The 16399-nt window shown below is 40.1% G+C and overlaps 1 protein-coding gene across 4 annotated transcripts in view; it reads right to left on the bottom strand.

Annotated features, from left to right (window-relative positions):
• Positions 1-15846, bottom strand: part of ppfia4 (PTPRF interacting protein alpha 4) — a 58639-nt gene extending 42793 nt beyond the window's left edge. For 2 of the 4 annotated variants that reach the window (XM_041980636.1, XM_041980638.1), the window contains exon 1: positions 14954-15846. In XM_041980636.1, the coding sequence (XP_041836570.1) occupies positions 14954-15211 (258 nt within the window). In that variant the 5' untranslated portion in view covers positions 15212-15846. The remainder of the gene's footprint in view (positions 1-14953) is intronic. The other 2 variants (XM_041980634.1, XM_041980637.1) reach the window with 2 other exon arrangements.
• Between the last annotated feature and the right edge of the window lie 553 nt (positions 15847-16399).

The following is a 16399-nucleotide window of genomic DNA, read 5'->3' as shown; positions in this document are numbered from 1 at the left end:
AACATACATGTTTACACCAGCGACTTGCACACACTTAGATGATCTTGCAGTGATTAGAAATGCCTGTTTTTTTACACTGCTCTGAAAGTTTCTCCATCTCTCACTAACAAATAGAAATAACTAAATTATTGAAAGAATTAAAAAGGTAAAGTCTTGCTTGTGTAACTGTGATGGAATCCCTCCAGGCGTGTCAGTTCAAATGCTCTAAATCAGCCAGACTGGAAGGATTTAAGCAGCTGTGTGTGGTGATTTGACAATCCAGAGCAGGTGGAATTATGCAGCATTAACTATTAATTTGAAACAAACAGCAGATATGGATGGCCTCTGAAGACAGCAAGATTAGCAAACCTAAAAGTTGGCTTGAATCCACCGAATACAGTATTCTTGGTCACATGATGACATCAATACTGCAACTGTAATAAAAAACAAACCACTCTATTTAATATAGTATTGCTATTAGAAGCTACCTCAACTCCCCTGGCTCTTCAAGATGTCGAGACTTTCATGAGCAAGGATGTCTACTATTGTTATCTGGCAACCATGTAAACATTATAGAGTTACAGAACAAAACTTGTGTCTTTAAAAGAGAAAAGAAAAGAACAATTGAAAACAACCTTTTAAAAGTAAAAAGAACAGTTGCTGGTGTGTGCGTGCATGTGTGTAGCGCATGCTACAATGCATCCATCGCCCTGGCAGCAAGACCACAGTCAATCTGGACCAATTAAAGCACAGATCTGTGGGTGCAAGGGAGTGTGTATGTGTTTTGAGTTTATGCTCCCTCCAGGGTCTCCCCTTCCCCCATAACCCGGCTCAAGCAAGATGGCAGAGAGAAGAGTGGATGATACGATAGAGAAGAAAGCAAGAGACGACGCTGCCATGCGGTTGCTGACATGAGATGCTGAAAGAGCTCTGAGAGGCCTGATGGAGAGAGCGGAAGAAAGGAAACAGTGGATCAGATAGAGGAAAAACGAACAGGTCACAATGACAAAAGGATGTACTTGAAACTGGAGAGGCAGAGCTGGAGAGGAATATTGGAGGATGGCAGCAGAAGTGGATGGGGGTGGCTCTGTCTGATGCAAGCTACAAAGCTCGATATGACCTTTATGTAACTCAATCGAAGGCCCTTCCTCTCTGTCTCAGTCAACTTTCAGTCACACTCTTCCTCTGTACCTCAATATCTCTCTGCTTAATGGCATCAAAATTGGAACAATTTTCCATTCACTGATTAGTCGCTTTTAGTAAATGTGATCTGAGGTGATGAGTGCAGGCCTCCATTCACTGTTTCGAAACTGTACCCAAACTAAAACTTTATGTTGCCCCTGGGATTTCTAAAGGCTCTTGAATTACAGCTGTTACATCTGGAAATCATAAAGCCATTGTTTCCCCAAGGTCATAGACTCATTTTAGCTTGCCACTGTGATCCTTGCCCTGCTAATAAAATAAAGAAGTAAGTCACCAGTTTGGTGTCATATTTATCGTAGCAACAATCAAAGAAGATGACATATATGTTTCAAGATTTAGATTAAAATGAGAACTGGACTTGCTGTTAATAGGTACAAGGATAAAGATCAGAGAAATAACACAAATGATAAATGGGGGAAACATTTTCAGGATCTTTTAGGTATAAATTTTTCCCCAAAAAACTTAACGATGTAATGATTATTTAGCAAGAATCATAGAGCTGATCGTGACAAATGATCAAGGTTCTTCTTTGTACAGACCCAAAATCTTGTGCCGTTGAACTACATATTAAGGAGCTATTTTACCTGAATTTAGCAACAAAGCTAGGGTTTTTTGTTACAAATATAACAACAAAACATTTTTACTTTGGGCAGCATGGCTCAGTGGGTAGAGCGGTCGTCTTGTAGCCTGAGGGTTGCTGGTTCAATCTTCGGCCTGTCAAGCTCATGTCGAGGTGTCCCTGAGCAAGACGCTGAACCCCAAATTGCTCCTGATGGGTCGTGGTTAGCGCCTTGCATGGCATGACACCCAGTGTGAATGGGATGTATATTGTAAAGAGCTTTGGGTATTATTCCAGGTACAGAAAAGCGCTATATAAATACAGACCATTTGCCATTTACTAAAACTGATTTCTTTTCTAAACGAAACAGCAGCTAAGGCTTAGGAGTATTATAGTTAGTTTTTCTTTTTCTTTTTTCTTAAGCCATATGACTGCAGCAAAATTAAAAAAAGGTGATCTATAGGGGAAAAATAAACAGTTATACTTGAGTTTTTATAGTTTTGTTGTATTATTCATTGATTTGTGTGACTCACAAGGAAAATTGATTGATGGCGACAATAAAAGAGAAATTTAAATTCCTCCTATCTCACATGAATCAGACATTATAGACAATTATCTGACAGCATGCTGAGTAACACGCCAAATAACTGCAAAATAATATTTAATATGTATAAATTTGGTACCTTGCCCTTTCCTGTGCCCCTGTATTCGATTAGGCACTAACTGAGAGCCTCATTAGCATCTGAAAGCTTTTCAAAAGCCATTTTATTCTACAAAAAAAAAACAAACAAAATAATACAGTATTAGTGTCCGTGTTCAGTCTCAGTTTTCTCAACAGGTGGCAAAAGATAAAGACGTTGACCTGTCATTACCCTACAAATAAATGCAAATAGACATATAATACATTATTTAACATAAATTAACATATAATATAATATAATAAATACATTCAAATGAACCAAACTGCTATGTATTTCCTGACATATAAAAAAATAACAAGTCTATTATGTCAGCGACATCTACTGGCATCTTATTACAATGCATTAAAGGTCTGACACTGAGGCGGTGTTTGATAAAGTTTTAACTAACCAAATAGCATGCAATGCCTAGTAGACTACTTAGAAAATGTATTTCTTATTAAATAACCAAAAGAAAAACATAGAGCTTAATGGATAGAAATGACAGTGAGCCATCATTATGATGTGATGCAACAGTGGACAGAATTCTGAGCAGATTTAGGAGATTTTTTGTTTTTCTGCACTTGTGGAGTGTTTACATTAAGAAATGTTTGTTGTTCTTGGACATCTGGTCATTCGGAGTGCGTGCATGATCAGTTTTTGTCTCGTTGTGCAAGAGAGACAAAATGAGTGAGGATAAACGTGAGTAAATGAAAGGGCTACTGAAGTGTGGAATTGAGGGCAATAAGAGACGTTTCGGGGCATACGGCGGTGGAGCGAGAGGAAGGTAGGTAAGTGTAAATGATGTTCATCTTGTGCTGAAGTGGACTGCGTCACAGCCCCCATTATTCTAATGGGGCTACCACGATGCTTGTTGACCTTCATCATCGATGTACAGAGCATGGCGATGTGTGCATATCACTTTGTAGATTATAACAAAAAGGGTGTGGGGCAGTTTAGGCTATTAGCATTGTAACTACATGAGCTGCACATGCTTTACAATGCATTTACTAAAGAAATAGCACCACTAACAGTAGCTCTGACATGGCTGTGCATGCATACCCTCATAAAATTATGTTTTACAGGCTATTATGAATATGTATGAACTCATCAAACTGATTAGGTCGACTCACTGCACAGCGCATTAGCTAACAGTCATACCCATGCGTGCTACACTTTCATAGCAGGATAATAACAAACCTCCATAACAAAGTGTAACACTTATTCAGTTTGTTTCATAGGAAAATCAATCACTCTGTATCAATAAATGTGGTGCATGAAGGATGTGGAGATTTGTTCCCCAATCTTAGAAGTGGTGTTCCCATCTCATAGTGAGGGAAAGGCTTTAAGTACAAGGAGCTAGCTAAGAGATATGAAGCGTTATCTGAGAGAACGATAGCTAACTAATACACCTCTCAGCGCACACACTTAAAGCCATCGCCGCTGATAAGACATAGAGCGAGGAGCGCGTGAGACAGAGAGACTGAGAATGAAAAAGAAATGAAGGAGAGCAATCCTTTATAGAAACAGAATAGATGAGTCTGTTGCTAATGTATATTTGGATATTGGATCTTCACAGAGACAACTCATATGGTGTGACAGTTTTTATGGACATATATTCACACAAATGTAACTACAGACAATAAACCTTTGCTACAAAACTGAAAGAATCAGGGTCAAAGCGTTTATTTGTATGTGTGCCTGAGTGTGTGTGGATAAAAGTCAGCAGTCGCCTTTGAGTGTCTGCTCCAACCCACATATCTGTGAATGGAACTGGAAGTAAATGAATAACAGACTGCAGCTGAGAACTGAGGCATGTCGTAGGTGGTGCTGAATAAATGGGTCTTGATTCAATACAGATACAAGATGATCTGAGAGATTTCCGTGGTTGTACATGAACAGGAAATTTCTTGTTAGTTCCTCCAGTAAAGACTCTGGGCTCCCACTGTTTTTAATTAGCCTTACAATGTATCCAGTAGTACAAAGTGGATGCATGTCATAATCTGTACATTGACATCTGACCATATGATAGCACTCTGAGCTGCACGGCTAACATATTCACATTTGCAATCTTTCTCACATCTAAGTCTGCATGTAGCTTATGAGTTTGTGCACCCTAGCACGTTCAACTGTGCATATGTGTGATGCATCAACCCTGTTGGACACTTATAGTAGTGGGAAGTGCTGACTCTGTGTGGGCAATTCATCACTCTGACCATTTTTGTTCATGGAAGATTTCAGCACATAAAGTTTATTTTACCTATACCTTATATACAGATATGTACTCTCTCTATAGCAATTTAGAGCAAAGGCAGTCAGAGGAAGGATCAAGACTGTCCATTTCATTTCTACTCTGTGATCATTTATGGGTTCCTTAAAACCCACTTATGTGTAAGAGGAAAAAGAAAATGCTGGAGCCTGTCTCAGCGGCTATCACACCCTGGGCAGGTTGTGAGTCTATCACAGAGACAACACAGAGACAAAAGAAACCCCACTCCAAGGATGAATTCATAATCACCAATTAACATAAATAATTTTGGACTGGAAGCCTGGGAGAACATACACATGTACCAGGAGAACATGCATACCATACACAGAAAGGCCACAGCTGTGAGGTAATGGTGCTAACTACCATACCATCCCACAGAGAAAACTTGCTTAACCTACATTAATCATGATTATTTTTATGCAGTGGCATTGCTGCTCACTCAACCACCCTTGCATTATAGAGATTGTAAAGGTGATGTAAATTTATTTAGATGTCGTACTATTTTCTTGTTCTGAGGCTGTCTTTCAGACCCTGATTTCCAACTTCAGGTTAGGATTGAATAGATTGTCAATATATTTAAACACATCTTTATGATCAGTATAGTGACTCATGACACCCACTACATGTGACTCCATAAAATAAACATTGTTGAACGTGTGTGACAATATTGCAGTTTACTTTGATAAATTAACCCAAAACAGTGGTTGGATTTTGCATAAGATCAGATTTCAGGATAAAACCAGCTTGTTAATTAACAACCCTGCATTTAGTGATGCAATTAAGTTACTCCCGGTTAAGTCCATCTTCTTTTCCTTTCTTGCTTTCTCCATCTCTTACCGTTTCCACTAGATCTGACTGATTTAATCACAAAAAACTATAACTTATCAGGCAAAAAGGGCAATGGTTGAGAATTTCCTAACAGGATGGTGCTCCACTCTCTGCATACTACATGGTGCAACACACTTTTCTGTTGCTAACATATGAAATACGATTTTATCATTTGTCAAAGCTAATTCCAATAAACTAGAAAACAGTGTTCATAAACACATTTTTACTGTTTAATTATGGAAGTTTAAGTTTATTGATGCAGAGAAACAAGAATATTCAAGAGTTTCTATGACTCACTCATGGATGCAGATTTATGTTTTGTATCTTTTGACTGATACAACATGTATAATAAACCCAGTACAGATTAGGCTAAGATGTGTTCTGTATCTTGTTCCTACAGCATGCAAATACACTTTTGTCCTGCCACTGTGTCCTGGCAAATCCTGCATTTCACTTGCAGCTGCTTGCTCTCTCAGATCTCTGTGCATGTGTGTGCGTGTGTGTGAAAGGGTGTGTGTCTCTTATTGACAGTCAGCAGGGGGGTGGGGGTGAGGGCGTGTGTGTGTGCTATGTTGTGAGACACTGACAAGCTCTATTTCATGGAGCAGAGGAGGCATTTTGAAGTTCTTCAAATCCATTTAAGGGTCCAGCCGGGGGACTTAGCTTCAGACGCCGCTGCCTCTGCTGGTGCTTAAGTCTTTTGCTGGGAAAAACTGGGGAATACAAATACACCCCAAACCACTGAGTCTACGGGGAGGTGTGTTCAATTGTTCTCTGTAGTATCTCTGTTGTTACGTACAAACTTTAACTGTTCAACCATGAAGTCCTAACACTCTGTATTAATACCCTTCCATATTAAAAAAAATTAAAAATTAAAAATTAAAATAACCATACCCCCCCACCTCTTCTTGCTAAACCCACACCAACATTCATACCCCACCCCACCCATATATGCCTTATCTTCTATTCTGAGGGAGTGAAAGAGAACTGACAGTGTTCCAATAATGTAGTTGGTAGACATGGCAAGGCTGCTGTGGGCTTAACTGCTGGCTGAAAAACTTCATCTCACATCCCTTTGCTCCTCCTCCTCCTCCTCTACCTCTTTCTCATTCTGTTCATTCCTGCACCCCTCTTTCTTTACTCTCGCCTTTCCCTCTGGTAGTCCTGCAACTCCAATCATTCTGCTCTTATTACCAGACAAAGAGGGCCCACACACTCCTTCACACACACAGAATGCCTTTCCACTCCTCTTATTATCAGAGCATGTCCCTTGCTTCTGGGGGCCGTCAGGTAGGTTTGATTCAGCCTTTTTCTTGGCTTATTTTCCTTCTGTATCTCTGTACTAAATCTTCCTCTGTCATTGTATGACTGTCTCTCCTTCCCACCTTTCCTCTTTCAGCCACTGCTTTCCTTCTCTCTCCCAGGCAGCCAGGGGGACAAATTGACGCCCAGCTGAGCTAAATGTGCCTGGTGCTGAGAGCCAGATGGCAGTGGCAGAGGGATGGAGGGAGCAAAGGATGGATACTACTGAGAGAAGGAGCGTCTAAGCCGTGGCATGGCAAGGCAACGTGGGGGAGCTAGCTTTACACACTAATAATCCATTAGTGCTCAGGGGCCTAAAATCTGTACACATGCACTTGCCAGGGACCAGCCTGACCTGCTCACAGCTATGAAGAAGACCTCGAGAAAGACTGGACAAACAACAAAGAAGACTCAAGGTGATAGAGTGACAATTGAAGAGCGATGGGAAAGAAGCTTGACTATTGTCAAGATGCAGCAGGGGGGAAGGAGGGAACAAAAAAAGAGACAGCGATAGAGAGGGGAGGTTTTGTATATTGACAGCTCCTCTCATCTTTTTCTCTCTTCAAATTAGAGTGTAGAATTAAGAAGAAGTTCTCTGGTATATCAAAGGAGTCTAATTCATATCCGTTGGATCATTGCTTCTTATTTTGCTATTTAATCCCACATTTTAGGTAAGAAATGGAACTTTAAAAACAAAGTTAATTGATGAGTTTGCTCAGATAATCACACATTTCAAACAAATGTCCAGTGAAGCTGATTTGAAATAGGACAATAGCAGAGGCAAAACAGCTGGAAAAATATTTTAAACAAAAACCCAAAGTTTCTATTGTAAATATTATTAGGCAAGTAAGCACAAAGCTCACTATTTGAGTGCTCTTTCTCCAGCTCCAAAACATTTAAATGTCTCTTAACAATTTTAAAAGTAACACCTGTGGGTAACCCATGTAACCAAAGATCTATAGGTATGGTCTTAAGAAAATGTGATAATTTATCAAGGTAGGATGCCTCAACAGTATAAATGAACTCACTGATGTGTGCTACTTTATACAGTTTATCTATGGAGATAGCCAGACAGTATAACTTATACAGTATATTTATGCGAGTAGGATGCCAACTGGTAGAAACTGGTCTGTAGTCATTTGGTTCAGATGGTTAAGATTTTATCAGTACTGGAACGAGGCAGGATATTTACACAGCACAGGAAGCTTTTTCTGACTCAGACTGGTGTTGTAAAGGTGTTAAAGAATCCAACATAGTTGTTCTGAGCAGGTTTTCAGAACCCTGGAGCTGACACCATTTAGACCTGCAGCCTTGTTCCAGCTCGGTCTCTCCAGCTGCTTCTTCACCTGGCAACAGGAGACAGGCAGGCTAGAGGTGGAGGCAGAGGAGGTCTCAGTATGTTCTAAAGTGGAGGGAGGTGAGGTTGTGTTAAGCTGCAGGGTGACAGAGCGGAGGTGGGTTAGGAAAGGTGTGGACTCGTGGAGGGTGTGTGGTCTATTGGGCTGGAGTTGTTGGGGCAGGTGATATTTCTGACCTTTGTTTTGAACTGAACTCTTTGCTTAACTGTGTGCAACCTTATTTACATTTATGCAGGATTCAAAAATGTAAATTAATAATGAATATATCTATTCATATATTATACGGTAATGAAAAGCTCAAAATAGTTTAGATGAACATGCATAAAGTTTTATTAAAGTTTTTGATTAATTTATTTCACAATACAAAAATCTAACAACAATACCAAGGTAAAATGGACAAAAGTCTTTTAATTACACAGATTTAAAGCAGATTTGAGGGTAGCATGGATTTATGGGCCTTTATGTCTTCAACCCCACATAGAAATGGCATTTTTGTGTTGTGTGCATGTGCAGAAAGCCTGGGTAGGACATCTCGATGGGTAGGATGAAATAACACCGGCCATACTTAGGAACATATATTTAAGTGTCTGAAGTCTTCCGACTTAAAAAAACAAAAATAATAATAAAATAAAATTCTAACATCACAGCCCTGCCACTTTGTTTGGGACTCAGTAGATGTGAAAATTCAGCAAACAGATCATATTTGCAGAGGAAAACAATGTCACACTCCCAGCTCATAAAAATGTCCTGCTTCCACATTTTTATCTGCCCCTAACTTCAAATCTTGCACCACCTCCCCATCATGACATGCGCCTCGAGTTAAAAGTGAGCCATGTAGGTAACAGTTCTTAGTACTTTGGTTATAACACCTGTAATAAGCCTGCTTTTGTCTGACTTTTCTTGGTGAAAAGAAAGGAAAAGAAAAGAAAAGAAAAGAAAAGAAAAGAAAAGAAAAGAAAAGAAAAGAAAAAAAGAAAAAAAGCTTAAGATTCCTGAGTTTAGCAAAAACTATCTTTTTTTTTCAAGATGCTAGGTGTTTGGGAATCTCCCTGAAGTGTGTATTAAGATCCTGACCATGAAGCCCAATGTCTCTGGAGTTAAGTTATGGTCATGGGCCTGTCACTGCTCCACTGTCTTTCTATCTCAAAAGAAAGACCAACAATGGTCGGGAATAAAGAAAGTTTCTGTGTACGATAAGAAATACCTTTTGGCTGGTTCAGTAAGAACTTTTCTCTCTCTTTGTTTTTAGAGTTAATCTCTAAAATCTCTAGAGTTTACGTTTGTACTAACTCCCTCTTTTACAGGGCTTCCTGGAGACATCCAGCTGCTCACTTCATGCTCCACTTTACTCCACATCAACCCAAACTCCACTATTTGGGTCTTATATAACACACAGCATAAGATTAGGGCTTCAGCAGCAGACCGATGAGATGTGGTAATTTCTCATCTGAGTATGCCCCCAGCCTCCACCCCTCTTTCCCCTTTCCTCAATATACTCCTATCATGGAGCACAAATGTGTTCCAGCCATCCATGCATAAGCAGCACTAGCTGAAGGCATATACACTCACACACGTTACAAACACACATATTCAGGAGGATGTGTATATAGTGTGAGTTGACATTTAAAATCACACTGGAAGTCTGCAATGCTTTTTATTTGTGGGAGGGTGCAAGTGTGTATTTCTGAAAGTAATGATTATTATATCACTGATACACTGAATGATCATGGACTCATGAAAAGAGCCAATTTCTGCATATTTGATTCAAACATATGAACAAGCGGAGGCAAATTTTGTGATTTAGGAACAGGAAACCTTAACATTTTGGGAACATTTTTAAAGTAATAGTAATAAATAAAGTAACTAGTAGTTCATCTTATTTCAGTTAATTTATTAATTAATTGTTCAACAAAAGCATATATATTGATTCCTCCTCAAAATACTGTACCAGGTGACCTTGGAGCTCATTTTCTCTGCAGTTTAAAGTTTATTAGCTTTGACACCTATTCTCTCTCACACTGTACTTGTAAGCACAACACCTTTCTAGTTCAGTAACTATAAGTTTAAGTGCCAAGACTGCAAGGAGCACTTCTGCTGGCTTAGCATCAAATACCTTGCTATGCATTAACTGAACCATATATTATCATAGGGGGGGAAAAGTTAGTGGATTTGTGTATAAATGACATAAAGTCAATTTATTTGTTTAATACAATGAAAAATAAAAAAAATTAATTTTAACCTTGATAATTTCTTTTGAGACTAATTACAGTCTCCATGATGATGTTTAGCTGGAGACCTCATGATACATAATCTTGAAACTAAAGTATGTGTAGCATAGCAGGACAATGGATTATTAGAAAAGTTTTAACAGCCTTACAAATACAAAACTGAAAAAGCCTAATGTATCAAAGAAAGATGTACTGTCACACCAGGCTAACCTTAACCTCTTACAATGTCCCCATCTGGCTTAGTACAGTCAGTATTCACATTTTGAGGTATACTGTGCATCACTGCAGAAAAGGGACAAGTTAAGACGTCAGCAAATGCAAGATGCCAGCTGGTGTTAAGCTGCTCTGTCACATTTTCTACTAAAACAAGCACTCATACTAAACTTTCTGTAGCCTGCATTAATATACAATATGATCGTTCAAAGTTGTGCTGTATGTTAAATAAGTGATGGGTTATGTTCTGCCATATTTATGACAAAAGATTTTCAAAGGAAGTTTGTGTCTGAGAATATATATTTGACTCTTATCCTTTACAAGGTGCTAATCAAAGTTCTTTGGTCTGCGATGTGCTGTGGGCAGTCCATTTATTGTTCCCTCAGACAGTACTCATCCCCTCATATTCCTGCAGGTTTACTAAAGAGTTAAACAGTGACAGTGTGACAAAGTAAATATAAAGAAATTAACAGAGATAAGAAAAGCAGGAGAAATGAGCACAGAAAAAGAACATACAAGGATAAACGGAAACAAACATCAGCATAAAGTATTGTTACAGATAGATTTTGGAGAAGATACACCCACCCTGAAGGACTGAAATATTACTTGAGGCAGATCAAGGGTGGAAGTTTTCTGCATGGAAACTCAACAACATGTGCTCATGCCCAGACAAACGAAGCTATTCGTGTTCATGAGTCTGCACAAGGTTAAGCAGCAAACGCTGCTATGAGGCATCGAGGCGCAAGTCAGAGGTATGTGGGATGTCACTAAGCAACACATTGCATAACAGCCTGAGTACATGTATGCATGAAAGTGTATATCAGCGGGAACAGAGAGGATGGAAATTTGAAGCAGAGGTGGCTGTTTTGGAAGGACAATGAGTTATGTGTGTGTTTATCTGTGTGTATTTGTATGCCGGCAAAAATAGCCAGTGTTGTGTCTGACTGGAACAGGTGCCCAAACATCACAACACACACATACTATCAAACTCACATCCCATTGTAACAGCACACAGTTCTTTTAAAATGTTAGTTATGGGAGCTATTTATATGATATAATCTCACCTAGATACAATAATTTACTTATCTAATTTTAACAAAATACCAAATTACATTCTGACTGTAATTGTTTTTAATGAGCCTCTTATAACTCAAAACAAATACAAGGTCAAATCAACCTCTTGAATTGTACCTTTCAAAGTGGCTGTACAAGACGTCATGGTGAAAACAATGAAATATGCAGTCTAGAAACAGTGATGAGTGAAGAGCAATGACCTGTTTGTTTGGACACATGCTGTACACCCAATATCTTGGGTGCAGCGCATACACATATGCAGACGTGTCAGCTTTACAACACATTCCCTTTGACAGTGTCAGAACAGTTTTCTTCACACGAAAATGGAACAATGTGTTTGTGTATGTGTGTGTGCAAATGCAAGCATCTGAGTGCATGCAGGCATGCGTGCATGTTTAAAACCTAATTTGTTGAAGGCAAGCCAATCTCTGAGGGCTGTGTTAGATGCATTATGCACTGTAATGGGCTGACATGTTAATCTGAGACTCTATTCTCTGTAGTTAATGAACATATCCATTCTTGTCTTTGTATGTGTGTGCATGTGACTTTGTATGTGGGTAAAATGGCAATATCTAACTGTTTTTTTTTTTTATCACACTGCCAAAGCAAACATTGATATGGGTATTGTTGCCAGTTAAGATAGATGTTTATTTATTTTTTTAACTGAAACAAAACTGGAAAAACCCTGGATGTGGAATTGGCCCTGCTGTTTGTTTTTAGATGAGTGTACTGTAAGTTTGACTGTGTGTCTTTGAAGGAGACACATGGATCTGACAGTTCTGGGTCAGAGTAGTCCCATGGAGTTAGGAAACCTACAGAGGCTAAAACTCAAACACAAACGCACATGCACATATACAGTTAAAAGAAAAATGGGATGGGAAAAGGGAGAAAAAGAAATAAATTTAGTAGGAATAGCTACTATGTAAAATTAATTGTTTTCTATATGATGATATTGTTCTGTCAGATAGTCATTTGTATTACCTTGGTTCATTCTGTTGTAGATTTGTGGCTGTGCTTGGGATCATTGTCCTGTTGCATAACCCAATTTTAGCAAGCTTGAGCTGCCGGACATTTGGCTCTAAAATACTTTAATACACAGAAATTTTCAGAATCAACTTAATAACTGAAAGATGCCCAAGTCCTGTGACCCAAATCATCACCCATCCACCACTGTGCTTAACAGTTCTTAGCCTATGAGATGTTTGTGCTGATATAGTGTTATTCAATTTCACCAAACATAGCACTATGGATTATAGCCAAATATCTCCACTTTATAGAATATAATAGAAATATAGAATATAAAATAGAATTTAAAGAGGTCATGATTTATTTTAGACATTAGAGTACATTAGATGTAAATTAGTAAGTTTAATAGCCTTAAAGAAAAACAGATGTTCTTACGAACTGGGTATACAAATGCTTTACTGCCACATCAACTTGTGTAGCTGAGTCTATTCCTTGAGGGATTAGAGGATTTAATGCATGCACAGAAAAAAAAAATCACATCACATATATAGACACTGCTAACTGTGGGGCTACACATCAGAGGTGACTAGAGTGCATAAAAATCTGTGATATTGTATTAACTTGAGGGCATGAATACACCAGCAATGTTCATGTTAAGAGGAACCAGCCTAATTATCACTGACACATATAGAGTAGTGGGGGTCAGGAGCATGGCCAACTGCTACAATATTACTCTAATATATTCATCGCACCTAAACTGGAGACATCCGTTAATCCGTTATCATCTGTTTTTTTTTTTTTTCACGTCCCCCTTTATTATTGCAAAGTCTACGCTGCACTGTGCAATAATGCATCTATGACAGACAACCCTCATTCCTCAGCTGGACAGAGAAAAATTTAGAAAAAATCAATTCCAACTAAGATTTTCCTCATTTATCTGCATTGCCTAACACATTGTCCATTGCATCATCTCCCCACTCTGTATGTGGAAATGACCACTGGTGTGTTTGCCACAAGTCTATGCATGAGTGCACACAGTTTTTTGAGCACATGTGTGGCAGCCATAATGTCCCTGAGGTCTGTAACTGCATAACTAAAACTTGTGTTATTGCAATAACAATAATAATAATAATAATAATAATAATGAAAACATTTAGCGGAACCAAGTAGGATTAGTAGACAAGCATGATAGCCTCTTCCCACAATCCCATCTCTCCCCTGCTGGCACACACACACACACACACACACAAACACACAGAGCCATGCCTGCATGTGTGGAACCAAGCAGCCCAGGGCCATGTACACTAACAAGCAGCCATGTTTCCTTCACAAGAGGCTGCAGCCAGCCAGTCATCGGCGGCAAGGTTTTTCTCCCTCTGTTCAGTTCTACTCTCACACACAGGCACACACACTGTGACATCATGCCACACATTTAGACCAGCGGGTCAGAGGGTAACACAGCTTTATGTGCTAAGGCTTCATTGTCGTCATGCTCAGTGACTGCAACAGCCCTTATTCAGCTCCCTTTTGCTTAAATCCACACGAAAAGACCACAAATGTGAAAGATAGGCAGACTTACAACCGCTCACTCCCTTTCCAACTGACATGTAGGTCAGCACATACAGAGGTGAGGCTGTTTCCACTCAGGTAATTGCAGGTGGGCTTTGCCCTTCTCTGCAGGGCTTTCAACATCCAGACCTCTGTAGAGAGAACAATCTTGAAATGAGTATGACCCTCTTTTTTCCCCACCTACCTTTCAACCTACTACATTACCTTTCTGCCTAGTAGACATTTGGATCCTCCTTTCTGGCACACAGCCACCTATGAGCTTTTGAAGTGAAGATCTATGTGTCTGTATCCATCATCTGCACACTTACTCTGATGATATTCCACAACATAATATAATGGTAGGGGTTCCCCAACAGACTTGTAATACAAAGAAATCTTAAGACCACATATAAATATTTAAAAGATTTTTAAAAGGGGGATAATTTAGGGTCTAAAAATATGGGACTGTGCTTACTAAGCCCTTGTGTCATTAGCATTTGCTTCTGCAGAGTATCATCTGAGGAGACTTTGTTTTAAATCAACTCAATCTACTTGATACATTAGCCTGGAACCTCTTTGGCCTGGGGGCAGGTAGCACTTTGCCAAATTCAGCAACCCTCACCAAACTTTGCAGTAAAGACAGTTCTCCAATTGGCCTTCAGCCCACTAAATGACAAACTGCGTACGTAAACCATGTTCCTGTCACAATAAATCAAAAACCTCCACCCAAAAGGCCGACCGCTCCTCACCTGAGGCAGCGCGGCGTTGATCTGCCGCTGGAGTACGTCTCTCTCGTGCAGCGCCCCCTGTAGTTTAGTTTGAGACTGAATCAGGGTCTCCTGAGTCTCCCTGAGGGACTCCAGCAGCTTGTCTCTTTCGTCCAGCATGTTGACCATCAGCTGCTCGAAGTTGGCCTCCTGGTCCGAGCCGTTCGGGACGCCGCCGGTGCCTCTCGGAGGACCAGCCGAGTCTCCTTCGCTGATGGTCGGCATCACCTCGCACATCATCTTTCCTGCTCTGTGGTCTGGCCAACGCTATGGGACACTGTCGCTGTCGGGATTAGGGAGGGGGGAATGTGCGGGTTACAAGCCTGATAAACAGACTTAGAATAACTGATAAGAGGGCCTATTAACGCCGCGTAGCAAGGGACCGCCGAGCCAATCGCAGTTACGCACCTTATTCCCATTAGGATACATTCTATAATTTCTCATGCATCAGTTGTGCGCTCTTAAGCTTTCTGTCGCCGTACCTTATCAGAGGGATTGAAATGATGAGATGATGATTGACCTTTCATCCATATCAACCGGCGTTTTTTCACACAGTGAGCAGATCCGCCCTGCCCGGCGCGCCATGCACTCACATGTAGAAATCCCGGCTTGAAATGATTGACAGCTCAGAGATGGACGGGTACGTTTAAAGGGGTGGTGCCCGCGAGCACAACGGAGAGATCATAGTAGCCTACATATATACTGTAAAATTAAAGAAAAAAAAAAAAAAAAAAAAAAAAACAGAGAAAAGAAAAAAATGAAGAATATTATCCAAGAAGAGGTCCTTAATTCCGTGGATGGTGAGAGCGAGTCTTCACCGCAGCCGCCTTCTCCGCTTCCATCCCTCCACACAGCCACCGGACCGACGCTCACTCCTCCTCCTCCCACACACACACTGACTGTACCACAGACGCACACACTCGCGCGGGCGTGCGCGCACGCACACAACTCTGCAGTTGCCACTACCGGCTCTGTAAATAAGGGGCCAACTCCCCATTATTATAATAAGCGTCCACACAGTATGCAAAGGTGAGGGCGGAAATTAGCGTGGCAGTCGTTCATTCATGTGATCAGCACGGACAACAGTTACATCAGGTTACAAAATGGCACCGATTTAAACCTTAAATAGTGAAATATAGCTAAATAACCACACGTCAGCGTCACTGAAATGACCTGACAGCATGGGACGTGATGTGGACTCGGCCTGATCAAGTCATAGCAGACAGTGTTTACAAGTGCAGCGCACCCTGCAGGTTCTCAAATGACTCTGTCTAATAAGCAAGAGAAGGTATATCAGAGGTATTACTGTGTGTGTGTGTGTGTGTGTGTGTGTGTGCGTGTGTGTGTGTGTGTGTGTGTGTGTGTGTGTGAATATGCATATGCAAAGATAAACATATGAAACTGCCATCAACTTGTGCTCTGACACTG

This window comes from Melanotaenia boesemani, chromosome 3, assembly GCF_017639745.1.
Source record: "Melanotaenia boesemani isolate fMelBoe1 chromosome 3, fMelBoe1.pri, whole genome shotgun sequence".
NCBI classification, from domain to species: domain Eukaryota; kingdom Metazoa; phylum Chordata; class Actinopteri; order Atheriniformes; family Melanotaeniidae; genus Melanotaenia; species Melanotaenia boesemani.
The sequence above is the reverse complement of the archived record's forward strand: the minus strand, read 5'-3'. Positions and strand labels throughout refer to the sequence as shown.